This window comes from Cupressus sempervirens, chromosome 10 (genome assembly GCF_028749045.1).
Source record: "Cupressus sempervirens isolate cs-2001-9-10 chromosome 10, ASM2874904v1, whole genome shotgun sequence".
In the NCBI taxonomy this organism is placed as follows: Eukaryota; Viridiplantae; Streptophyta; class Pinopsida; order Cupressales; family Cupressaceae; genus Cupressus; species Cupressus sempervirens.
This window is the reverse complement of record NC_143127.1, coordinates 391427137-391454495: the sequence shown is the minus strand read 5'-3', so window position 1 is coordinate 391454495 and position 27359 is coordinate 391427137. Positions and strand designations below refer to the sequence as shown.

Below are 27359 nucleotides of genomic sequence, written 5' to 3'. Positions count from 1 at the left end.
GACAACAAAGACTTATATTAATAATATTCTATTATGCAATGCAAACCTTCAAAGAGAAACAGGCGAAGCCACGAAAACCTCTAGAAGTTTTTGAAAACTATAGAAGGGATCTAAATCTCCAGTTACAAAGCTTTGTCTTTTGAGTAATAAGGCATTGCTGATATAAAGTTGAAACTATGATTTTGAATCATGATATGTTATTTGAGCCATATCTGTTGCATTTTGAATCTTTGGTTTAATTTTAAGATTGAGTTTGATACATTATAGGAATGCCTAAAATTGAATTTTGGTGTCATGTATGGATATGAGCTGCTGTCCCCAAAATATTCCACTTGCCGTTCCATTATCCCTGTCCAACGTAATATATAGCATCAAGATCACATTTAGAGACCAAGGAATACCATTATCTGCTAAACTGTACTCAGCAATGGTTGTTTTTCTCTTGGCAAAGCAGAATCATGTTAGGGTCATGTAAGATCTTCTTCAATCTATGATCAGAAACTTGTCCTCTATGGCATGGGTAACGTCCAGCATATTTCCTTTCCATTAATCTTGCACAGAAGTAAATCTAAACCTCTAGCAAAACCAGCCACAAAGAAGCTAACAGAAAACCACCATGAAACAAATGCTAGGAAAGTGGAAACAAATACACTATTGCCATTGCATCACAAGAAGCCACCCATTTTATTAGGATACAAACATGGTACCAAGCCCACCGACCTTAACCATAGTTGGCACTATCCTGGCACGGGCAATGCCATCTCATCGTGTCTAATTGACACAGGATCTCTCATCATGGACTTAAGAGGCAGTGTCACCACATCTTTCATGGTGGCATGTCATTTAATATGAGTCCAATTAACCAATGACAGTTCTCAACCTTTTCACTTATTAACATGAGAAGAGATATATATCAATTCCAATGTTGGCTGACAAATCTATGAACTTATATAAGTTAATTTGCCTTGAAAACAATTGGAGAGTGAAATAGAGACAAACTGATTACAGGTAATAATGTTTTTTCAAGCAGATTACACAATGGCAACTGGTCTTACCAACCTTTTCACTTATTAACATGGGAAGGGATACATATCAATCATGAGGTTGGCTAGCAAAATTTTTAACTGCTATAATTTAACATATGGTTTGTAAATAATTTTTTTTAATGTTATTTAATGTTTAATGTTACAATATATATTTATTATGTTTTTAACTAATAATATTTTAGTGTTCTTATTTTGTATTTAAAAAATTGAATTTAATATATACTTAATTTTTTTATAGTTAAAAATAAAAAATAATGTTTTTATTTTTTTCAAAATAAATGTAGTGATTATTTATTTCATTTCAAATCTATAATGTTTTGTAATATTAAACTCTTTCGAATTTTATTGGATAATTATTATATTTAAAAAAAATTAAATTTATATTGGATGTCGATTATTTTTCTTTTTTAAACTATATTGAACTTTATTCGATTTTTATTGTTGCTGAACTGGAACTCAAATTCAAACCTTGTGACTTAGCTTCTGAGTATGCCACTGTTCTACTAACAATTATGTTTTACTACTCAACTTTTTTGTTTTCTTTTCCCCAAGAGAAGAGAATCACCTTTAATCATTCCCCCGCATGAAGACTGTATAATGAAACTGTGCCATTCTGACCAGGATTCCATGTAGAGGCCTCATTGAAGTTAAATTTTACCCATCTTTAGGGCGCAGGCACCAGGTACTCAGTTGACTTTTCTTCATTTTGAGTCTTGACCATAAACCCATTAATGACGGGATCTTCCCAAAAGAATGTTATGTTGCAATGGACACTCCAGAACCATGAATTTGACTCAACTTTCTTGGGACTAATCATATGAAGGCAATTGTCATGCTTTTGTGTCTTATTATCATGATTGTGTAACCTTGAGGTTATTATGACTGTATCCAAGTTTTTTGATAAAGTCCATGGATGTAACATGTTTGCTTACCCCCTTATCAATGGTTGCTGTTCTATGCAGATTTTAATCAGTAAAGTGGAATCTTTTGTGTTAAGATTTTCTTAGGAATGATATGGTTGGTGGAAGATTGTGTTTTTCGTTGATATCAATACAATTGACGTAGGCAATGTTTGTCTATGTATCAATAGTGTCCTTGTGCAATGGGGATCTGCCTAGCAGAGGGTTGAACTTTTGTAGTAAATAGGGGATGACAACTTGTTTATGGTAGATATTTTTTTTTGCATGAGCTCTGTTTTGCTTGGTGTTAAGATTAAGTTTGGCCATAATTTGAAATTCACCTGAATTGGACCAAATTTCAGGTAGTTGTGTAAAACAGTAATGTTTTTGTATGTTATGGGGGGTTGAACCATCAATGTGTGGTTGAGTTTGGGAGTGTTGTATAGTATCATGTGTGTTGGACTGAGGTCAGAGATGATATTAAGAAGGTTGGGTGGAATAGTGTGCTCACTGTGAAACATCTTGGTAGAATAGTACCTGGTGTTGTCAGGTTGTTGAGTGGGTGGTTTGTTTTTATATTGAATTTTGGCAGTGCATATATCTTTTTTGACATAGGGGATGCTATCATTACCAAGTAAGCATATTGTAGTGTGTTTTCAATTGTAATGCTGGCATTGACACTATGATTGGGAAAATGTTGTTGTTAGATGAATACGTTGGCATTGTGTGGCCAAAGGTAGTAGGGTGTGTGGGAGCCTTAGATTTTGTTTTTTCTAATTGATATAATTTTGTTTTTCCATTTTTTTTTTCTAAATAATAATGGTACCCAACAAATAGTTCCATTTAAATTCTCGCAAATCTCAACAGTTTTCAGTAGATTGTTTGTATAACTTCAGTGCCACAAACAAAATTAGGTGGGTTCATAACTTTAAGAAGAGATTTATTGGGATCCCATATGTAAGATGTTATTGGGTCAGATCAGAGTTATTATTTTCCTTTGATTGTTTCAAGTTGGGTAGAAGCTGGGGGATTGCAATACATGTGGTACTATTGGTGGTGATGATTTCACGAGTTGGGTGGTCCCATGTAGGTTATAGTGTGGAGGGGGAGATGCCACAGCCGTCTTCTTTTTTGTTTGAAACTTGTTTTGCCTTTTTGCTTGGTCCATGGCTTCTCTAAGTTATGTGGGTTAAACTGAATAATTTCTTGTTGTAGTTTGGGATGAAGGTTATTGATGAAAGTAAGGAAGAGAGTTTGTTATTTCTTTGTTGGTAACAAATTCATGAAGTTTATTGGTGAAATTCTTGAGTAAGTCAAATTCTTGGATAGAAACCCGTAAGTTGTGCATGACATTCTAGACCATAGTCTATAAATGCCTAGGAAAAGAGTTTGCAAGCTGCTGGACGGTATGGTATGAAATGAATCTTTGTATAGAGAAAGAAGGTTTTGATGTAAGCAAGTGGATTGTTGGTTCTTGTGAGTGAAACCTGGTTGTTGGTATGCAATACCAAATTTTGAGATGTGCAATGAAAGGTGCTGAGAGCAATGCTTGGAAGGATTTAGTTACGGTGACATTTGATGTTGATACAGCATTGGAAAAGGTCATTGAGGGGTAGGGATTTGTTCAATTGCTTTCTGTTGGACTTTGTGCTTGTTTTGCTTGGTTTGCTGAAAAGCTAAGTTACTGATTCGAATCCAGATGCGGATGTGGGTAAGAGAACCCAGTATGTGGATACATGAATCTTTTTTGGGGGGTGTTTGGGTGTGTTTAGGTAGGTAGGTATATATATAGATATATATTAGAATAACACACACACACACACACGTAAGTGAGGGAAATATACAAGATTAAAGCATTCGATAGTATGATACTCATAGTAACATGGGGACCCACCCACTACCCCCCCTACTTTTGCACCACGTCCCCAAGACGAGGATGCACTGGGGACTTGGGGACTCCATTCCCTCGTCCCTAGCGGCACCACTAGATTCCGCTACCTCCGCCAAGGATGGAGGGACGTCTCGATGTTGACTATTTGCTGGTTCAACTATTTATGTTCAATGTTTGATGTTCAAATTCAATGCAACGTTCAAATATTTACTCTTTTACATCTTTATATGTTGTATTGCAATATATCTTTTCATAACTAGCATTTTAACTATATGTATAGTATATACAACCCCTTCCGTCTCTTGCCACCATCACCTTGCCATGCCCAAATTAAGGCCCCTCTGTCCCCTTGTTCGGAAAAAGGGTAGTTAGAAAGTTACCGGTGCAGCGATGGTTGTGTCGTTTCATTGCACCGTTTCGTACATTATAAATGTTGCGAACACTTTTATATTTGGCATCATAATCAGAGTCATTGTCATTGTATGGACATCATTGCTGTGTACGGAAACATTTTGATAATGAACAATAATTTACATTATTTGTTTTCTTTCCTGTTTGCCACGGGCTGAACATTTGGCATCGTTGCTAGTTCGAACTTGGAGTAGTATGGAAGCACGAAGATAAATGGGAAGAACAGTGCAAGACAATCGAAAGACAAATGATGATGGCGAAACTAATTCTTTTGAAGGAGAGCATGAGGCAGCAGAGAACTTTCGAATCCTGTATTGCGTAGGGCTGGAAACATTTGTGCGATGGGGAGTCGAGGAGAATGGGGTTACCACAGATAATGTGTGGGATGATAAGCACGCGAGCCCTACTACGACCAAATTTATAGACCAACTCCCTCGTCTGATTGCACAAGCCTACGTGGCACAAAAGCGACATCGGGAAGAAGCAGAATGTGAGGAGTGTCGTAAGGAAATCCTCAAGAAGTTCTATTAGGAGAGAGCTGCACGACGGCAGAAAATTGAACCATGAGCCGTTGTGCCGTGGTGTCTAGGGCACTCAAGTCTATAACTATCATCGCATAAGTTGACATACTATGTATACAGAGTAAATAAATAAAAGTGTCCTATTTTGTTTTATTTTATGATGGTTTATGTGAGATGCCCAATCTTTTGAATAAAAATAGAAATTTGAGGGAGGAAATCGACGAGTTACAAATTGTGCGTGGCGAAGCCAAACGTCGGCGGAGAATAGGGGCACTCGGAGGAATTACCTAGTGTGGTGGTCGTAGTAGGGTTCATAGGAACCAACGAAGGGTGCCACAGTTTGTTGGAGCGGCGAGGATGGAGCAACGAGGAGTTGCTGGAGGAAACTCGACATGGACTAGCAGTGCTTGAGGAGATGAAGGAGCAATTTTTACATTCATCACATACACCACTACGGGAGGGAGCTTGCGAAGAAGTAGGAGAGGAGGCGAGGCCAATAGAAAACACCGGGGCAAGACAAAGTGTTGGAGCGGCACTGCACGTTGGTCAGAGTAACTCGCTGGGGCCAACTTGGAATAGTTTCGTGACACAATCGAGTGGTAGTGGTAATCAACAAGCAAGAAGCGCAATGTCTAAAAAACAAAAACTCTCGAAGTTCACAGGCGATGGGAAGGAGGATCCCTTTAGCCATTGCTGTATGTGCAAAACGATATGGATGGCCAATTCGGTCATGGATGTGGATGAATGGTTGAATCAATTTCCCACTAGCCTACAAGGAGTGGCGGTGGATTGGTTCTTTGACATGGACAAAGCAAAGATCTCCACATGGATGATCTGAAGAAGGAATTCCAAGCCAAATTTCGACTGCTTCATGATGATAACGAGGTTGTAGCAGAAATCTACAATTGCAAGCAAGGGAAGAAGGATACAGTTCGAGCCTACAATCGAAGGCTTAAAGATCTGAGCCGAATGGGAACTCAGCCGGTAGATGAGTTAAAGAAACGTTGGTTTGTAGAGGGCCTCCATGGGGCATTAAGAAGAAAAATGAAGATTGTTCCACCCACGTCATATACTATTGCATATGACCATGCCCTGAATTTGGAAAGTGAAAGTAAAACGGCAAAGAAAATGAAGAGAAGTAAATTGTCATCATCCTCTGAAAGTGATGAATCCTCCGATGAGGGAAGTAGTGCCATTAGCGAGGAGGAACCCAGCAAGAAAGTGCAAGCACTTCAGAAGGACTTGGAGCGAATGCGCAAGGGATTCAAATCAATGATGGGAACAGGTGGCCGCATGGAGGAAGGAGATATTTGGTGCACGAATTGCAAGGAAAAGGGCCATTCAAAAGGAGCATGTCCAAAGAAGGCGATTTGTGACATCTGTCAGGTCCTAGGGCATTCTACAAAGGAATGTCTGTTCAACATGAGGACTAGGAGCCAACAGATATTGTTCACACAAGAACAACCATCCACTTCCTGCACAAATAATGAGACTTAGGGCAAAACTAATGCCACATCCAGCAGCTATTAGAACAATTGCCAAGGACAAGGTGGAAATGACAATAGAAATTGAATTCAATATGACTCGAAAGGGAGGCCCATAATCCAATGCCGAGCATGTAACTAGTGGGGCCACTTCGCCAAAGAGTGTACAAAGAAAAATCACTCCATAGAAGTTATGTCAATGGTGTGGTCCAGGGGACCACGAAGATGCAAACTGCCCAAAACAAGTGAATTTCATTAACATCGACGAAGAAAAGGTTCTGGTTGTTACCCACAACTAGGCTAAACAGGCCACCTATCCTGATCCTCGCACGGAGAAGCAAAGGCTACGGGAGGATGTGGAGAAAGCAATGAACATTGCAATGGATACGAAAGAGGCTGTTCCCTGACGATCGGAGGGAGAAAACAACTGTCAATCAAATCCTACAAATGTAGCTGCTCGTCAGAGTCCAAGATCTGTTACAAGTAGTATTGCAACTCAGAACGACATTGTTGAATACCCATGCGACCACAGCAGAGACGAACAGACAACCAACGACAAAGATGAAAGGACAACCAATGGTACTAGGAGGGTCGACGAAAGACCCCATGTTGCTTACAGTTAGTAGCGGTTGACATCCGGTGGTGGTCAAGATGGGAATCCTCAGAACCATCCTGACGGACACCATCGTGGATGGTGGGTCCAGGGTGAATGTTCTCCCCGAGGAGACGTGGAGGAAATTAAGGAAGCCGAACCTATGGCTGTCTACATTCAACCTACTTGGCGCTGACCAACAAGGGATAAAACCCCTCGGGACCATGGTGGCCCAACAAGTAACTATCAGGACGCATCCATTTGTGCTATACTTCGTCGTAATCCTATGAAAAAGGGATATGATGCCATTGTGGGAAGAGGATGGTTGGTGGCCGCGAAGGTAAATCATAACTGGAAGAAGAATACTTTGATAATGGAGAGTGGAGGGTGGAAGTTTGCAATCGATCTTCAAACACAAATGGTAAAGCGAAGAAATGGCCTCGTCATCGGAGTCTGAGTCTGACGAAGAGCATCGGAGAGATGAAGGTAGAATGAATTCAAACGACAAGGGCGTCTTAGAGTTGGAGGAGTGTTCGAAAGATGAGACAAGCTCACTTAATGGGCTTTTTCATTAGTAGATGGAGGACTATGAACTCTTCCATATGTACATGCTGGGTGTGGAAGAACCCAAAGATGAGGTATTTCCACCACAATTCGTGGAGTACAGAGAGGGAGATGCGGAGATCAATGAGAGTCCTGCCCATTCCTTCGAAGGGAAGGAGATAAGATACGAGGAGCCATTCGTAGAAGTTACAAATCTTGGAGACGCAAAGAATCCAAGGAACATACACGTGGGGGACGACTGGAACCCAGTACTAAAGGCTGTTGCATTCAAAAATTTTCTTGAGTACAAAGATGTATTCGCCTGGACGTACAAAGATTTAAAGGGTATCCCACCGGAGATGTGTGTCCACTACATACAGTTGGTACCTGGAGCCACTCCTATGCGGAAGCGCCCGTACAGGATGAATAAAAACTACGCCGCCTGTGTAGATGAGGAGATACAATGCATGCTGGAGGCCGACATAATATTCAAGGTTCAAACAAGCTATTGGGTGTCACCTATTGTGATATCAATGAAGGACGGGATCCAAATCCAGATATGCGTGGACTTTCGGTGCCTCAATGCGGTAACAATAAAAGATCCCTTTCCAATTCCATTTACCGACACCATTCTGGAAGAAGTGGCCGAACATGAGATGTATTCCTTCACGGATGGATTTTTTGGCCATAACCAGATTTCCATTGCGGAGGAAGACAAACTGAAGACTACTTTTGTGGTGGGGGATGGCGTGTATGCGTAGAACCGAATGCCCTTCGGATTGTGTAATGCACCCGCCACGTTCCAGAGGATCATTTTGCATATATTTGATAAAATGTTGATTGGCAACTTCTGCGCCTTTCTGGATGATTGGTCCATTTTTAGTGGACAAGACAACCATTTAAAAGCACTTCAGGAATGTATGGAGAGGTGTCGACGGGCGAGGCTGGAATTAAATCCAAAGAAATGCGGATTCATGGTTCCCTAGGGAAAACTACTTGGACGTATCATCTGTAAGACGGGACTAAAGACCGTCCCAGATAAAGTATGGGTCATAGTAGAAATGGAAGCCTTGACGGACATATCTGGAGTGAAGTCCTTTCTCGGGCATATTGGGTATTACAGATGATTTAAAAAGAACTATGCCATAATTGCTTTGCCTCTAGACAAGCTGAAACGAAAGGGAGAACTATACATTTGGACATTCGAGCAGGAGACCGCTTTCTCAGAATTGAAGAACAAATTGCTAGGAGCGCCCATACTGGTGTATCCTAACTGGGACAAGGAGTTCCATCTCCACGTGGATGCATCAAACTTCGCTATTGGTGCGACGTTGGCGCAGACTGGTGATCATGCTCTTGATCACCCAATGTATTTTGCAAGTTGGCTACTGTCAAAAGCCGAGAGAAATTATAGTACCAGTGAAAGGGAGGCTCTTGGGATGGTGTACTTGGTGCAAAATTTCAGACATTACTTGTTGTCTACACCATTTACTTTTTTCCGATGTACCTAGTAAACAAACCAATCATCCAAGGCAGAATCAACAGATGGTTGTTGCTGCTCCAAGAATTTACCTTCACCATCATTGTGCAACTTGGAAAGAGTCATGTCATTGTTGACCAACTCTCCTGGCTCAAGTCTAGGGAACCACTGAAAGGGGTCAATGACGAGTTTTCGGATGCACATCTATTTAGAATCACCATTCTTCTGGAATGGTACAAATCTATCAGCGAGTATCTGTCAACATCTCAATTTCCAAGAGAGATGCCACCAGGCAAACGGCGAAAGTTCTCAGAAGCCGAACGTTTCAATTAATAAAAGGTCTTCTCTATAAGATGGGTCCTAATCAAATACTACAATGATGTGTCATGGAGGAAGAAGTGCAAAATGTTCTAAGGGAAGCACATGAAGGACTGACAGGTGGCCACATGGGACCTAACACAACAGCATGGAAGGTTTTGCTTGCTGGATTATGTTGGCCCACTCTTTACAACGATGCACGGGAATGGGTGTTGAGTTGCGACACATGCCAGAGAACTGGCAAACCGATAAAGAGGGACTTCATGCCATTGAACTTGTCCCATGCTCAGGAATTATTTGAACGTTGGGGACTAGACTTCTCGGGTCCCCTGAAGGTGAGTAGGGCTCGGCGTTGCTGCTACATAGCGATAGCCATAGAGTATCTAACAAATTGGGTAGAAGCATGGGCACTACTTGATAATTTTGCAATCAACACGGCCAAGTTCTTGTACGAACAAATCATCACCCGGTATGGTATACCTATTCAGTTGACAAGTGATAGAGGTAAAACTTCGTCAACCATGTGATTCGATTATTGACAACAGAATTCAAAATTTTTCATTTATTTTCAAGTCTATACTATTCGCAAGCCAATGGTCAAGCGGAGGCCACAAATAAAATTCTGGTGGGCATTATATACAAATTGTGTGGCGTCGAACAGGCCGACTGGGAGGAGAAGCTACCTTCAGCTCTGTGGGCCTACCATACCACATTTAAAGTCACAAAGGGACAGACATCATTCCAATTGATGTTTGGTCAAGAAGCGTTGGTACCGGCTGAATTTATGGTTCCGAGCTTGAGAATTGCAATCGACAATAGACTAGGAGATATGGAGAGTTTGCGAGAATGCCTCTACCAATTGAACAAACTGGACGAACGTAGATTAACCCCGCAATGGGCAACAAAAGTGGCATTGACTCGTTAGAAAGTGTGGCACGATAAACATTTGAAAAGGACGAGGTTCCAGCCAGGCCAACTCGTGCTTCGGTACAATGGCTGTAACGAGATAAAACTAGGCAAGGTCAAGGTTAAGTGGCTGGGACCATATAAAGTAAGAGAAGTCGGCAACAACGGATCCATCAAATTGTGATGGGTGCGAGATTCTCGAGGCCATCAATGGATTGAAGCTAAAAATCTATCAGGAACAACAAGGAGGCGAAGTAAGTAATAATCGCTCAATCAGACCGAGATATATTAAAAAAAAAAGAACAAAAAAAAAAGAAAAATAAAATTAAGTGTGTATTCTGGACATGTGGCCGTGGACACCCCGTCTCATGGATACATGTGTCTCGCGGTGGAGAGTTATTCCCATAGACAGTAAAAAACTCCCGCGGACCGTAGGATAATAATAAAGCATTCAGCCGCAACATCATTCAAGTAGGAACAAAATACTCAACCTCCTTAGATGCAATGAAATATTCATCCGCTGGAAAAAATTAAAAGTTCCGCCATATAGCTGCGTGTTAAAAAGAAGCTTTGCTGGGTGCCAAGGTTGTAAAGGGAAATTGTAGCTGTAGGAGTCAGGAACCAATCGCAGCCGTAGAGTTTCTTAAATGCATGCCATGAAGAATGTTTTTCTTGCCAAGGTTAATTGGTGCAAGTAAGTCAGCCATGGGAGGAAAAGAAAGAAGCTACGGGAAGAAATGTATTGAGGCATATTATTTGCAGGAAGACAAAAGAAGAAAAGAGGAGAAACCCTAACTATTATTTGGGACATTAAAAAGGTAAAACAAGAAATCGTTATTATGGAATCTGCAAGAAAAGAAAGCAGTCAAAAAACCAGTTGAAAGCAAATATGGAAAAGAATGTGAGAGTCTTGGCTTTTGGAATACGAGTTGCATGGCCAACAACATCCAGCAGTAAGAAGCAAAAAGTGCAAGCTGACCTCTCACATCTCATGGTCCAGTTTGAAGGATTAAATGATAGTGAATGTCGGAAATGGTGGCAGGAAACTCCAGACACAGAGGTAATTAAACAAATTTTGGTACGAGCACAAGTACATTGGGCAATACAACTTCTAGTATTTTCCGTTCAGCTGTTTGAAATAATTTTACGCACTATGATAGAATTGTACAATAGGAACAAGAGAACTAGTACATTTATTTACAAGTAGCACCGTATGACACTTTCCTTCAAACTGAGGAATTTCAGTAGGGTCTTTGGCATTTCGGGCCAAGGTTGGAAAGTGGAGATCAAGAACCGTAAGTTGTCACAGGAATGAAAAGAATATTGGGTGAAATAAGTAGGTTGCGATCTCACACTAGATGAAATGGAGTTGGTGGTAAAGGGTGCCAAGAGCAGAGGGCTACGAAGAGATTTTATTCGGGAGGACCACTGGAGATGTATCATGGATGTCATCAAAAGCAGGTTGACAGGGGCAATTCAGGCTTAGGATTTAGCTTTGCTGCAGATTACATTCATGAATGACATCATGAATGGTACCGTATACGATTGGGCCACGGTCCTCGCCGACAGGATGAAGGAGTGTATGACACTCCAACACCTGACATTCTTCATGCCGCACCATGCCATTGGTTTGTTTTTGGAGGTAGCCCTTCATCAAGTGCCACTTGACAATTTTGAAGTCCCCCTTAGGGGGAAGTTGGCACCAGGAGAACCCTCGATATTTTATTGGAGACATTTAGACACAGGTGGGACCGTGGCTGGGCAGAAGGTGTTATAGGGGTTGGAGGCATATAGAGACACTGACAGTGGAAGGGAGGACACTACCGAGAGCAGTGGGGCTGAATCCGTGGAATAAAGTACTTCGGTGGAAGTTGGCAGCGACACAGTGGTTAGTGGGTCCACATTCTTCACCCTTTCCTAGTTGCCAACTTCGGCGCCCCTGACCGCCACCACTTTGCTTATTCCTCCGTTTGGCCAGAGACATGCACCAGTGGTTGTGACTTCATCGACGGCCATGATAGAGGTTGTCCCACCGACGACCACGATAGATGTCCCACCGACGGCCACGACAGATGTTGTTCCACCGATGGCCACGACCAAGGGCATGCCTCCGCAGAGTTTTTTCCTAGACTCCGTTGCACCAACAGAGCCAACCTCAGAGATGGTAGAGTTGCCAGCGCTAGAGCCCGAACCTCAGGTTCAATTAGATGTTATTGGCTTTGATGTTATGGTCACCATCTCATCCTCTTTGTTGGTCAATGCCGCCCAACCAGTTGTGACAGGCCAGCTTGTTGTGTTAGCCCAACCAGTTTCACCAGTACAGCTAGCACAGCCTGATGAGAGCATTAAGCCGACATAGGCAACACAACTGGAGGAGATGGAGGTGATGGATAGAGCGAGTGCATTCTCGCGACAACAGTTTTGACTCATTCTTGTAGAGGTCGGTCCTTCCATTTAGTTCCCGAGGCATGGAGGGGTATCCTCAGGACTAGTTGTCCTATCGGAGCCACAGGAGGTGGGAGTTCCACAGACCGAGGATGCGCCGAGAGAGGCGGAGGCCGCACCAGATGTGGACGTGGCTACCGTAGGAGAGGCAGAGATGGATACTGATGGGGATTGATTGCTCGACGATGTGGCGAAGGAGGATTATGGGTCAGATGAGGATAGATGTAGGGATTACTTCAGAGCTATGTGGGTTGAGCTAAAGAAAGGACACCATTGCATTACAAGCCTTGACTCATAGGAGAGAGTTGCATTTGATCTGAGCTTATATTCGGGGCGTTTGTCCTGAGCGGTTTTGTTCCTACTTCGAGGACAGGGGATGGCCAGCAGTTGAGACACCAAAGATGTTGGTTGATTGGGCCACAGAGCTTGAATTGGGACTGTGCACACCGATGGAGAAGCTGGCGCATGAGATAGTGGGGTTGTATAAAGGTATTTATTATGCTCAAAGGCGTGCATAGGCGGACAAGGCATCAAAAAAGATCACAGTTGAGAGATCTCTGACAATAGAGAGGGAGACTAGAGAGAAGCTAGTCGTTGGCTTGGTAAGTCAGTAGATAGCGTGGGTAGCCGAGTGCACAATGCTTTTGCGAGACAAGGAGATGGTTGAACAAAGACTGCAGGCGGCCGAGCAGGAATTGCAAACCGCTAAGGCCCAGGCTATGGAGGTAGCGCTTCTTTTGAAGGAAGCAATAGAGGTTAATATGCAGACTCAAAAGGATTTATGTATCCGGACGGATCAAGTGTATGAGTTGCGCCGACATCAGAGCTCTTCAGGGATGCAACCTCCTCCCTAGTCTATATTATTTCTATGTTGTATGTTGTCTCCTATTTTGTTAGATTTTGAAGTCGCCAAGAGACGACTTTTCTTTTTTGGGGGGGATGCTATTGTTCGGAAAAAGGGTAGTTAGACAGTTACCGGTGCGGCGACGATTGTGTTGTTTTATTGTACTGTTTCGTATGTTATAAATGTTGTGAACACTTTTGTATTTGGCATCATAATCAGAGTCATTGTCATTGTATGGATATCATTGCTGTGTACGGAAACATTTTGATAATGAATAGTAATTTACATTAAGTATTTGTTTTCTTTCCTGTTCGCCATGGGCTGAACACCTGTCCCCTCGTTCCATTGTTCCCCCCAACCCCAAGGCGGTGTAACTATGATGATACTTTACCATTGATAGTTCACAAATATAAATATTAAATGCCAATTGATAGTTCATAAATATTAGAATAAGCCATATCATATATGTCTATGTTCATGATTTCATGATTCCAATGAAAATCGGAAAATCATTACTATTACAAAATTTAGTTCATGATTCATCAATCATCATAAGGATTATCAAAAGAAAATTGAGTGCTAGTCATCCAGGTGCGTCTAGATGTGCCTAGGTGCCCTCGGATGCTCATAGGGAGCACCTTTTCTCCTTGTGAGCATCTAAGCGCACCAGCACCCGAATACGCACCATAACACACCAGCACACAAATACATGGGCAGGGTGCACACACTCAATAACTGAGCTGAAACGTGTTGGCTAGAGCTTGGTTTTTTAGCGTGTACAAATTTATCATGGAAATAATTAGGGCGTTTTTGTCAAATCAATATTGGAGTTTGAGGCTAAGGCATATCTAATGTTTGATTATGTTTGTGGGTTGAGGTTTCACCATTACTTCGTTTGATGGTAAAAAAATCATGAATGTATCTTTAGGAGAGACTTACGATTGAAATTCTTTTCCAAAGACTGATTGTAGGTCGATAAATTCATTGATAGAAAACTGAGAATTGTGCATATCATTGTAGAGCATAGTTTATAAATGTTTTAGAAAAGAGTTTGCAAGAAACTGGAGGGTTGGTATTTCAATCCTATCTTTTTATAGAAAAGATAAGTTTTTGATGTGAACAATTAAGTATAGTCTGTAATTGTTTTAGAATAGAATTTGCAAGCAGCTGGAGTGTTGGTACGTGTCAAATCTTTGTGTAAAGAAGAGAAGTTTTTGATGTGAGCAACTGGATTACCATTTCTGTCAATCGTACTACTCCGTGTACATGGTCAAGTTCTGTTGTAGAGAAGGTTTTGATTTGAGCATAGGTTCTAACAATTTGAGATGTGCACAGACATTCCAGGCAGATCTTGTGGTTGGTATCCCTGTACCTTGATTTTGAAAATGTTAGCATCACCTTGGGCTCTGGTCCTACCCCATACTTGTGTTCATTTCTTCTGATAACTAATTCATTATGTGTTTGTCAACATTTTTCAGTTACCTTTCAGACCAGCATTTTCATGTTCCAGCCATGTATATGTTTCATTGCACACAGATTGGACACTAAAAATAACCTCCTTTCCCAAGTTAATAAAATGTAAGACGAGAAAATATGTCAACTGAAAAGCTGGATTCAGAATCACTCTTTGCAGAATGGCTCCTGGTAAATTGGTCCAAACACTAATCATCATTCTGTAACCTAGCTTGATATGTTCCTTTTTGACCTTACATTTGGATTAAAATAGCAAATGACCTTTTGCAAATGTCTTCTGCAAGCCGCTAGGCTAACCCTTCCTTACCTGGTTATTGCTGATGTGTTCACAAATGTGTATTGGCGTAGGCTTTAGGACATGTATATTAGTGTTTGCTTCTCAAATTTCATGACACTTGTGTATTATTTGTTGAACTATGGAACTCTGAGAGACATTGATGGACAAGCATATTTAACTGGTGAGTCCCAGTCCTGCATTATAACTTTGCATGTCAAGTCGTCATATTTGGATCAATATCATTTGACATAATTGTTACAAAATCTGCTTTCTGATTTGCTGTTATTTAAATACTTAGAAACCATTTGGTGAGGAGCTGGAAACTTATAATGGTGATGAAAGAAATGGTTTTAGAATTCAGTTCTTTTTTCCTAAGAGAACATTTATGGGATGTTAAAAAAATCACATATTTTTTCTTTTGTTTAAAACAGTATGCATTCATTTGGCTCAAAACTGATAAGAGAAATTTATGCCAGTGATTTTTAATTACTTTTGGTGATAATTTTTGCTACAAATTATTTTTATTGATGCACTGGGACAGGTAGAAATGTGCAATAGTATGCAGAAAGATTAATAGATGTTAATAGCAGCAAATTGGAAGATATTCATCCACTTTGAAAAAAAATAAATTTGTTGGTAATTTTTAATAGTAAATATAGTGTTGCAATGATAGGTTATAATTTCAACTGCTTGAACTTGTAATGCAGAACAGAGAAGATGCAAAGCTCAAGAAGATTTTGAGAAAGGCTGCAATGCCAGATAAGACGGTGATCATTACCACTTTGAATCGTGCATGGGCAACTCAAAATTCAATGATTGATCTTTTTCTTGAGAGCTTTCGTGCTGGGGATGGAATAAGTAGTTTTTTGAATCATTTAGTAATTGTGGCCTTGGATGAAAAGGCATATGATCGATGTGAACATATTCATGCATACTGTTTTATGCTTGAAACCGAAGGAGTTGATTTTTCTGGAGAAAAGTATTTCATGACTGATGATTACCTGAAGATGATGTGGAGAAGAATTGATTTTCTGAGGACTGTTCTTGAGATGGGCTTTAACTTTGTTTTTACTGTAAGCCTCTGGTCTTACTATGTTATTCGTGCTTTTATTTATGTCCATTATAATTGGCTGTTCTCATTCGTGATTGTTCAGTAGCAAACAACCATGCTTATATTGTCTTTTCTTTTTTTCAATCTTCTTTTTCACAGAAATACACAAAACGTAAAATTCTAACAGCATCTAGACTTGGAATGATGTTAAGCCACATTGGTTTTGTCAATAGTGGGATCTGTGGTTTGCTAATTGATGAATTTTCAAAGCTATGCTCCAAGTTCTGTGCTGAACTTAACAAAGTTTTGACATAATTTTTGTCTCTCTCATTGGGATTATTTAAAAGCAGTATCAATTGTTCTAATTGTAATTTGTGATGCTAGAGGTTGCTTTCCCTTCTCATTCCGACTTCCAAATGCAAGATGGTGCTCAATTTCTTGATGATGTGATTGGGCTTCAGCATCTTGGTTTTGAATTTGCATCCATTAAGCCAACTCTTAGAAGGCTGATGTAATTTTCACCATCATTTTATATCAGATGTTGAAAGCATCTCCATATTGGCCACTAAAGCTTAACCTTAGTGGACATTGGCTTCTAATGAATCCATGTGATCGCGATTTGATTTTTCTTCTTTGTTTTACATGACCCTCTATGGAAAGAATATTAACATATTATTTCAACCTTTTAGTATATTCAGTAGAATCCTTCCCTTCTATTCAACTAGTATGAATGTAACATTTTCCCATAAAATTTCTCCCAACAGCTAATTATTTGGTTTTTATTGCATATTATAGAAACTTTGTCAAGATTTAATGTGATATACATGGTCATTATTACTCAAATTATTTAAATATAATTAGTGCCTAATTAGTAATTTGTAACTTTGTAAAACCATGATCAAAATCCTTATATTTTTAGTTCAATGTTTGCCCAGGACGCAGACATAATGTGGTTCCGAGATCCATTTCTCCATTTTTCACAAGATGCGGATTTTCAAATTGCTTGTGACCATTTTAATGGAAACCCTGCAGACTTAGATAATAGGCCAAATGGAGGGTTCAATTATGTGAACTCTAATAATCAGACAATAGAATTCTACAAATATTGGTATATGTCAAGGGAATTGTATCCTGGAAATCATGATCAGGATGTACTAAACATAATTAAATACGATGAGGCAATTACTGAAATGGGACTCAAAATCAGGTTTCTAGATACTGCTTACTTTGGTGGCCTTTGTGAACCCAGTAAGGATTTGAATAAGGTATGTACGATGCATGTGAACTGCTGTTATGGGCTGAACAATAAACTTCATGATGTGAGGCTTATGCTTGACGATTGGAAGTACTTTCAGTCTCTGACAGTAAAAGAAAAAAGATTGCAACCAGCGAAGTGGCGAGTGCCTCTATTATGCAGGTTTGTGTGCTGTATTAGAAAGTCATATTCTATTTGTTAAAGCATTGAACCTTAAATCTTGATAACTTGCTTTTTCTTTAAATCGTTATTGTGATACACATCTTTGTTTCAGTATCTTACTATCTAGTTTTCTTGGCTAGTTGTGGCTGCTGAATTTTTTCTTTTTAAAAAGATATGTTTTTGAGTGAGCATATGAAGATTCTTGCCATCTGTTTTTCTTGGAGGAAATTGATACAGGATTGAATTAAATGCAGGAAGAAGCCTTGAATCGGAGTTAGCCAACATGTTGGCTATGTATATATATCTTTGGGTTACTCTCAGATTCTGATGTTGCACTGGGAGGCCTTGAGAATTCTTTTGTAAGTTCATATCATATTTATGAAAATTCATTTTCTTGAATGAATTTTTTGTTGTAAAATGCACCCCGCTTTTTATTCTCTCATACCCGTTGGGGCAAAGAAGGTATCCTAGTGGACAACAATAAACGATTATGTATGTATCTATTGATAAGGGCAAAATTTCCATTTAGCTTTCCACCAAAAGAGAGAGTAGATAATATTAATATAGAAATTTGGGCATTAAAGCATGTGTTTCTATAAGATTAGAGCACTTGGTCCCATATGGAAAAATTCCTTGCTGGACCAGTAAAAAATGAGAATCCTTACGAGCAAAGATTTATTGTCATTGTCAGTACTTGAAAGGATGATTTCTGATTGTGATGCCTTATTCAATGAAGCCAAACATTAAATTTTTGTAGTCACATTTTTGTTTCCTCAATGGTGTTGATGATATTAGATCTATAAATATGCCTTTTGACTACTGAAGTACTCCAGATCTGTATGATATAACTCTCTTAATGAAGGATATGACATTCTTTGAGTTTTAGTGGTGTATTTATCCTTATAAAGTGAGGTGTTCCAAGGAAAATTTCAAAATGTCTCCAGTTCATATTGTTTGGAGTTTTTCTTTGAATTGTAAGTTGATTGATCATTTTAGAAGATTAAAGAATGATGTTCATGCAAAGGCTGTTAACAACCTAGGGAATTGTAACCATCAAAAGCCAGTGGCATTTTTAATGTATTCTGAGTTGCCTTCCACATGATCTGGTGTGAGCCACAGAGGTTTGTGGTAAGTTTGGCTTACACTCTCCTGATACCTATTGACCCTTGGTTATACCCATATGTAAAGCATATCTGTTACACTAGAACCATGCCGTCAGAGTTAGGGAAGTCTCATTGTGGTGAGTAGTGTCCGGGTCATTCTCTCAGGACCACCCTCCATTAATTCTAAAATACAACCTTCCACGAAGCGCACAATATCTATTGGACATGAGCTTTGAAAATTGTTTTTTGTATGTTGCCAAGTCTGAACTGTGTTGACAATAATTGACAGTTTAAACCTGAATTAAAGATGGAACTGAACTGTGAAAATGTTTACTTAACTGTTGATTAGACATGCTGATTTTATTGAACAGAAGAACACTAGCACAAATTCTCTGCTGCAATTCAGGATTGTGTCATTATATTTTTAAAATTTCTTGTTCTTGTCTATTTATAGAACTTTCATACTCTTGAGTCTTATCTTTCCACCTAAGATACTGATGCGCCTAGGAAAAGGCCGGATGCGGGTGTGGATGCGTTAGGAAGCTGCATGGGTGCTGACAAAAATATGGATTTAATCACCAGAGGTGAGTGTACTTTCATTAATTATGACCAGGCATTTCCTTCACACAGTCAAATCAAAGTCACCCTATACTAATTTATTTATCCTCCGCCACCAGTAGGTAGGTAAGGTAAGTCAGTCCATACTCCATCCATGCTGTGTTTCCAAAACAAAATCGTACTCGCAATTCGTTTGGGACTTTTCTAGATTTTAAGATTACAAGTGTGTCGAGGAAAATGTTGGGAAGCATTACTCCTAACCGTGCATGCAAATCCTTTCAATTCTTAAACACAAGGATTGCTTTTTGGACTGTACGTGTTGTGAATGACCTTCTGTTTCAACACCTGAGAAAATCTTGAATGCGGTTAATTGCCAGGGTCAATGTAGGGAAAGCCTGTTTTAGTTTATAGTTGCTAAGGATGCTAATCCGCCCATTAGTGTTGAAATCGTCATTCAAAACAATTTATGTTAACATGGGGCCTTTTGCCTCCTCCGCATTTGACTTATTTCACATGGCAGGTTTACTAGATTCCTCATGTCGTGGTCCACATGTCGACAGCTCTCAATCAGCTGGATAATGTTTGTATATTAAGTTAATTATAGTGTGTGTATATATATATATATATATTTATATAGGGACGCAACCAAATGCATCCAAACTTCATCCCCCCTCCTCCCCCCACAAAAAAAAAATCTGCGCATCAGAACCAGCATCAGTAACTTAGCTTTCCAATACCTGGCTCTATCTTGGATTCCTTAGTAAGTATTTAACTTTCTTCATTTACCACTATGAATTCCTATTTGTTTGCATTTGGCAATAATTTTGTTGGGTCCGACTCATTGACTTTTATGGTTTTCTGTTATGTTCAAAACTCATCAGCAGTGGCTCAATCTCATCTGCTCACTGTTGTACTTAGTTTGCCGTTCCTATCGTGAATAATGGTGTCTGTTACAGTAAAAATATTTCCCTCTAGTTCATTAAAAAATTTAATGGACAAGAGGGTAAGTAATTTTGTCATCCTAGCATCAAGTAACATGGACAAACAACTTGTCTCGGGGCATTTAACACGAATTTTCTTGGTTAGAATGTGTTTGCACCTTTGAACTTTTTAAGACCATAATTCAGGAGGAATAATAACAAGAAGCTTATGTAGGAGAAACAATGTGAACACAATCTGAAATGAAGTAGAAAGCAATAATTACACTCCTAATATAATTGAAGAATTTACCTTGAGAAACCACTTCAAAAAGAGAAGGATTTACTTTGAATAACCCTTTCAAGAAGAAACATAATAGAAATACCATTTCTGATATCAATTTGATCCTTCACGATTCAATAAAATATTTTATTACCTGTGGTTAAACTCTCATTTATGTGCAAGCATTCATAAACACATTAGTGTAGAAATACCTAATAAGCAATAGAGCCACATTAGTAAAATAAAAACCATGGGCGGGGTTAAATTTTTATCTTTAGGTTATTGTCTTCCCAATACTTTGAAAGCATTCCAATATGTTGAATACCTCATAAAAGTGGCTATGCACATAATTAGTAGTTGATTCTTTTTCTTGATTTTTATATCAATAAAAATCACCAAGCTATGAACACAATCATAATCTACGTCATGATCTCTAATTGTCCCAAACAATATCTAGAGTAATCATAATGAATATATTATCTATGATCTTTAATCGCTCGAAGCAATATCTAGAGATGTCCATAGAACTAACATAAACATTCATTACTCATGATCTCTAATTGTTCGAAACAATATCTAGAGATGTCCATGGTAACAAATGAGTTCATTATCTATGATCTCTAATTGCCCAAAGCAATATCTAGAGATGTCCATGATAACAGGCCTATTATTTGCAAGTTCGTCACCTTTCATTGCATATTTGATGTGACTAAACAACAATAGTAGCATAAACTCACATGAATTGAAAAATTTTAATTTTAAAATTCAATAGTATAAATTAATCATATCAAGTTTTTCTCTAAAATATTTCAACTTCACTTTAGCAAGAGGCTTGGTAAAGATATTAGCTGTTTGTTTATTAGGATTGATGTACTCCAGTTGAATGATTCCTTGATTCACCATATCTCAAATGTAGTGGTAAGGAATTTCAATATGTTTGGAGCGATTGTGAAAAATCGGATTGGTTGAAAGTTTGATGCAACTTTGATTATCACAATGAATCACAATGGGCTTCAAAGGTCTTTCAAACAAATTTGCTAACAACTTCTGTAACCATACCGCTTCTCTAGCACCTAAAGAAAATGCAATGTATTCTACTTTGGTGGAACTTAAAGCAATTGAAGTATGTTTTCTGTTGGACCAAGAAACCATACCTAATCCTAAACTGAAGTAATATTTAGAAGTACTCTTACGTTTTGTAGAACTGCTTGCCCAATTAGAATCAGAATATCCATGAAGTTTGATGTTGATTTTATCATATTTGATTTCCATTCCAATAGTACCTGTTAGATATCTCAAAATGCATTTAGCTGCATGTAGATGTATCTTCTTTGGTGCACACATAAACTGACTTAAGGTGTTAGTAGCATAGCATATGTTAGGACGAGTATTCACGAAATACATTAAAGATCCAATAATCTGCTTGTAGTAAGTAGAATCTGTAGGTTCTGATTTGATCATATCATCCTTCAACTTGTGTAGATTTATTTCCATAGGAGTAGCATTTGGTTTACATTCCATCATTTCAAATTTTGTTAAAATGTTGACTGTATATTTTCTTTGATTCAGAAGAATGTAGTTATCTTGTCGCTTGACTTCTAATCCAAGAAAGTAGTGAAGTAGACCTAAGTCTTTCATTTCAAACTCTGCTGTGAGTTCTTGTTTGCATTTCTTTATGAGATGTTCCTCCCCTGTTATTAAAAAATCATCAACATATAACACAAGAATAATCATATCATCCCCATTTATTTTGAAGTATAAGTTAGAATCAGCTTCATTTTTAGAATATCCTAACTTCATTAGATGTTTATCTTTTCATACCACGCTCTGGGAGCCTGTTTGAGACCATAAAGGGCTTTCTTTAATTTACAAACGTGAATTTTGCTGTCATGAGTGTTGAATCCTTCTGGTTGCTCGATATAAACTTCTTCAATTTTGCCATTAAGGAATGCTGTTTTGACATCCATTTGATGAACCTTCCATCTCTTGGATGCTGTAATAGCCAAGATGGTTCTGATTGTAGTATATCTAGCAACTAGTGCAAATGTTTCTTCATAATCAATGCCTTCTTTTTGTGAGAAACTTCGTGCTATCAAACCTGGCTTTGTACTTTTCAATGCTGCCATCAAATGCATGCTTAATTTAAACAACCATTTGGAATAAACAACTGATTTGTTTTTAGGTCTTGGTACAACATCCCATACAACATTTTTTAGTATAAAGTTATATTCTTCAATCATTGCTTCTTTCGAAGACTGATTTGAAAGTGCTTCTTTAACATTAGAAGGTTCATTTTTTATAAGTTTAGTTAATAATGCAACATAACGCGATTGATTTCTTGTTCTTAGCTCGTATCACTTCATCAGGTTCAACCTGATTTTTTTCTATCATTTTCCTAACCAAAAGTGGCCTTTTTATATTGTTGACATTTTCAGAATCTTCATAATTTGACATAGCGGAAGAGGATGGTTCAATATCATTCTCCCTCTCAATTTCTGCTTGTTGATTTTTATCTACTTCAAAAATAGATTTAGTAATGGATTAATCACTGTTTCTAGAGATATTAAAGGCAATATCTTCTTCAAATTTCACATCTTTGCTAATCTCAAATGTTCTTTGACTTGGAATGAAGACCTTATATCCTTTTGTTGTTTCACTATATCCAATAAGTATCCCCTTCTTTTCAGGGGGTTCTAGTTTTGTTCTTTTCTCTTTAGGAATGTGGATATAAACATGACATCCAAATATTCTGAGATGGCTTAGATCAAGTTTAATGCCCATAAATACTTCTTCCAGAGTGGTGTTCTCTAATATTGAGTGTGAACATTTGTTTTTAATGTAGACTGCAGTGCTAGATGCTTCAGCTCAGAAGGAAGTATGAAGGTTTTGATTGTGCATCATTGCTTTGGTGGATTCAACAATTGATCTATTTTTATGTTCAACAACTCCATTATGTTGAGGATTATATGGTACAAAAAACTCCCTCTTAATCCCAACAACAATGCAAAATTCTTAAAAATATCAGAGATATATTCACCTCCATTGTTTGACCTTAGGGTTTTTATTTCTTGTCTTGATTGATTGTCAACTAAGGCTTTGAACTCTTTGAATTTTGATAAAACTTCAATTGATTTTTTTGTTTCAGAAAATAGATCCAAGTTCTTCTAGAGTAATCATCAATAAAAATTACACAGAAGAAGCACCCCTTAAGAGAAGGTACAAACTTAAGACTGCAGAGATCAGTGTGGATCAGTTCAAGAATGGATTTAGATTTGCGAACACTTTTAGGAAATGATTGTTTAGTATTTTTGCTTAAAGCACACCCTTTGGGAATACCTAAGTGATCAGTTTTGAGACTAGGTAAATCTTTTACAATTTTTCCTATGGATGATAATGCACGATGGTTAAGGTGACCTAACCTCCTATGCCAAATTTCGGTGGAATTTGAAGTTTCATGACTAAGAGCTAGGTTTTGATTAATACAAAGTTTATATAGACTGCCATCTCTAAATTTGATGGAAATGGCTTTCTTGATATTAGAGTTCTTTGGCCAAGATAGAACTTTGTCCTCTTGGAATGTGATTCTGAATCCTTGATCAACAAGACTAGAAATAGAGACTAGGTTTTTCTTTATTTTTGATACATATAAAACATTTTTTAGTTGTAGGGTAATTCCTGAATTTAGGTAAATTGAACAAGAACCAATTCTTTTGATAGGATGAGTAGAGTTATCTCCAATGGTAACTTCTTCTGAGGCTTGTTCAGAAAAGGTTTTAAATTTGTCTTTAAAATCGGTGATGTGCTGAGATGCTCCACTCTCTATGATCCAAGTGTTGTGGTTTGAGTTTAATTCACTTGAAAGGGCTAAGTAAAAAGCATAGTTTTTTCTTTCTTTTTTCTCTACACCCTCTCCTTTGATTTTTGCTAAGGTTGCTTGACTATTCTTCTTTTCAGGGCAAAAGTTATGGGAATGACCAATTTTATCACATTTAAAACATCTAACTTTGGACCAATCATGTTGCTTATATGATTTGTTAGATTCCCTTTTGTTGTATTTGAATTTTCTTTTCTTGTTTGATTTTATATGAAGTGCTTGAATTTTTCCCTCTTGATTTATACTTAGTCCTCTTAAGACTAATCTAGATTCTTCTTGTGTGCATTCATTCTTTAATAAATCAAATTTAGGGAGTTCGGGTCGAGAGCTTAAACTTCAAATAAATGTTTCCCATGATAGAGGAAGAACTCTTAGTGCTATCATGCTGAGTTTTTTGTCATCAACTCGATTTTCCATTTTCGCAAGTTGATCTTTTAATTCAGAAATCTTTAGAAAGTATGAAGTAATAGATTCTCCATTTTTCATCTTTATATATAGTAGATCTTGTTTTAGGGTTAATAATCTACTAGTATTGTTGATTTCAAATGTATCTTGAATAGTGGAGAACATCTCAAATGTAGTCTTGAGACTAGATATAGATGAAAGAATATGATCTTTTATAGAATCTATTATAATTTTCATTGCTTTGTTATTATGTATTTTTCATGTTATTTTCTCTGGTTCATTTTCAGGCATGGATATGTTTGTTTCAATATTTCCTCTAATTCCATTTCCTTTAATATTGTCATTACTCTAATTTTCCATGATGAGAAATTAGATGCACCCTCAAGCCTATCTTCTAGTCTCACATGATTCACCATTTTAATAATATAATTTAGCTTTTGAAAAGATTTGAGATTTTAATTCTGAGTAATAGCTTTTCTTATCAAAATGGCTCTGATACCATGTTAGTTTTATAGATCCTTGATAGATAAAACTATTACAACAAATATGGATAAATACTCTTACTTGTATAACTGCAAAATAGATTTGATTCTCAAATGATGACTATTCTGAGATTGCTAATATGACAATGATCTTCTACAATGTCTGCAAATAATCTATGCTGTAAAGTGAATATTATATTTGTCTTTCAACAATGAATACATAGGAGATAGTTTAGAATGATCTTGAGATGATAGTGCAGATCGCTAGGATTTATAATGCTGTAGATAGATATTATCCTCAACGATCTACCTATACTTATATATGGTAGTGAAGGGCCATGACCCCCGTAGAGTCATGACTCTACGTGGCCCTTGGCCACGAAGAGTCATGCCTCTACGTGGCCCTTGGCCACGAAGAGTCATGCCTCTACGGAGGCATAACTAACTCCACTTTAGTTTAGAGTAAACCAATACTGCATAGTATAAATAGTCGACAATAACACAATGCCATTGATAATATATCACTTGTGATGTTCTCCAATATAAGGCAGTCTGTCGATTATATAATTTGTCGATAAGAATATCAATCGCATGTTTATGGTAATCATTAACAACTCATATCTCTGTGTGTGTGTGTGTGTGTGTGTGTGTGTGTGAGAGAGAGAGAGAGAGAGAGAGAGAGAGAGAGAGAGAGAGAGAGAGAGAGAGAGCAATAATAATTATAAGAGAAAGAGAGAGAGAGAGAGAGAGAGAGAGAGAGAGAGAGAGAGAGCAATAATAATTATAAGAGAAATATGACACAAGTTTTCATATAACTGATTACTTTTACAGACACTATATATGAACACTAGCTATTGCAACATCGAAGTGATGGAAAGTACATCAGATGGATGTAAAAACACCATTTTTGAATGAAAAAATTACAGAAGAGGCAATATTTGGAGCAACCTGAAGGATTTGAAATTCATAATCCTAAAGTTTTTGTTTGCAGGCTCTAGAAAGTTCTCTATGGGCTTAAATAGGCTCCAAGGGCTTGATATGAAAGAATTAATAAGTATCTCACCAGTTTAGGATTCTCCAAGGATGATGTTGATCCAAATCTCTATTATAAAAAGGGATAAAGATGATATGATAATATTGATACTATATGTTGATGATTTACTAATAACAGGTGATAATCATCTTATAAATTAATGCAAGAAAGATCTAATCAGAGAATTTGAAATGACTCCTTCATTAGTTCCTAGGATTGGAAGTATGACATAATTATGAGAGCATCATACTTAATCAAGGAAAGTATACATTAGACATTTTGAAGAGATTTGCACTGCAGACCTATGACTTCTCCTATGGAGACTAATCTATACAAACTTGAGGAAGCAACAATAGAATCGGTCTCCATAGATTCTACTCTTTATAGACAGATGATTGTGTCCCTTATGTACTTGGTAAATACAAGACTTGATATTTGCTATGCTGTTGATGCCGTAAGTCAGTTCATGTGTGAGTCAAAGGAGATTCACCTAGTTGTTGTCAAACACATAATGAGATACTTACAAGGCACTCTTAGTCTTGGGCTCAAGTATGAGAAAGTTGACGTGGATCTACATGGGTACATAGACTCAGATTGGACTGGAAGTGTTGCTGATAGGAAAAACACTTCATGATGCTGTTTCAGTTTAGGCTCAATGATGATATCTTGGATATGCTAAAAGCAGACATCAATAGCATAGAGTTCCACAAAAGCTGAATATATTGCCGCAACAATGGCCTCTCGAGAAGCAGTTTGACTTAGAAAGTTACTTGTGGGATTATTTGGTTAACCCATTAATCCTACTATTATTCATTGTGATAATCAGAGTTCCATCAAGTTTTCTATGAATCTAGTTTTTCATGTTAGGTCCAAGCATATTGAAATTCCTTACCATTATGTAAGAGATATGGTAGACAAGAATACTATAAAATTAGAATACATTTGCACTGTAGATCAAACAACAAATATTCTTACCAAACCTCTCTCTCGAGTGAAGATAGATCACTTCAGGAAAAGACTTTGTATGGTTGAATTGTAATACATTTGTATTATTTAATTAATAATAATTTTGAATTAAAATTATTATTGTTAGGGTATTGAGTGTT

At 38.0% G+C, this 27359-nt stretch overlaps 1 protein-coding gene across 1 annotated transcript in view; it reads left to right on the top strand.

Moving 5' to 3' along the window:
- The window catches only part of LOC149534314 (uncharacterized protein At4g15970-like), a 33657-nt gene extending 15299 nt beyond the window's left edge, over window positions 1-18358 (top strand). The window contains exons 2-4 of the mRNA XM_089807652.1: window positions 15838-16203; window positions 17117-17598; window positions 17853-18358. Coding sequence (XP_089663778.1) covers window positions 15838-16203; window positions 17117-17598; window positions 17853-17865 — 861 coding nt within the window. The 3' untranslated portion in view covers window positions 17866-18358. The remainder of the gene's footprint in view (window positions 1-15837; window positions 16204-17116; window positions 17599-17852) is intronic.
- The last annotated feature ends 9001 nt before the right edge of the window (window positions 18359-27359 follow it).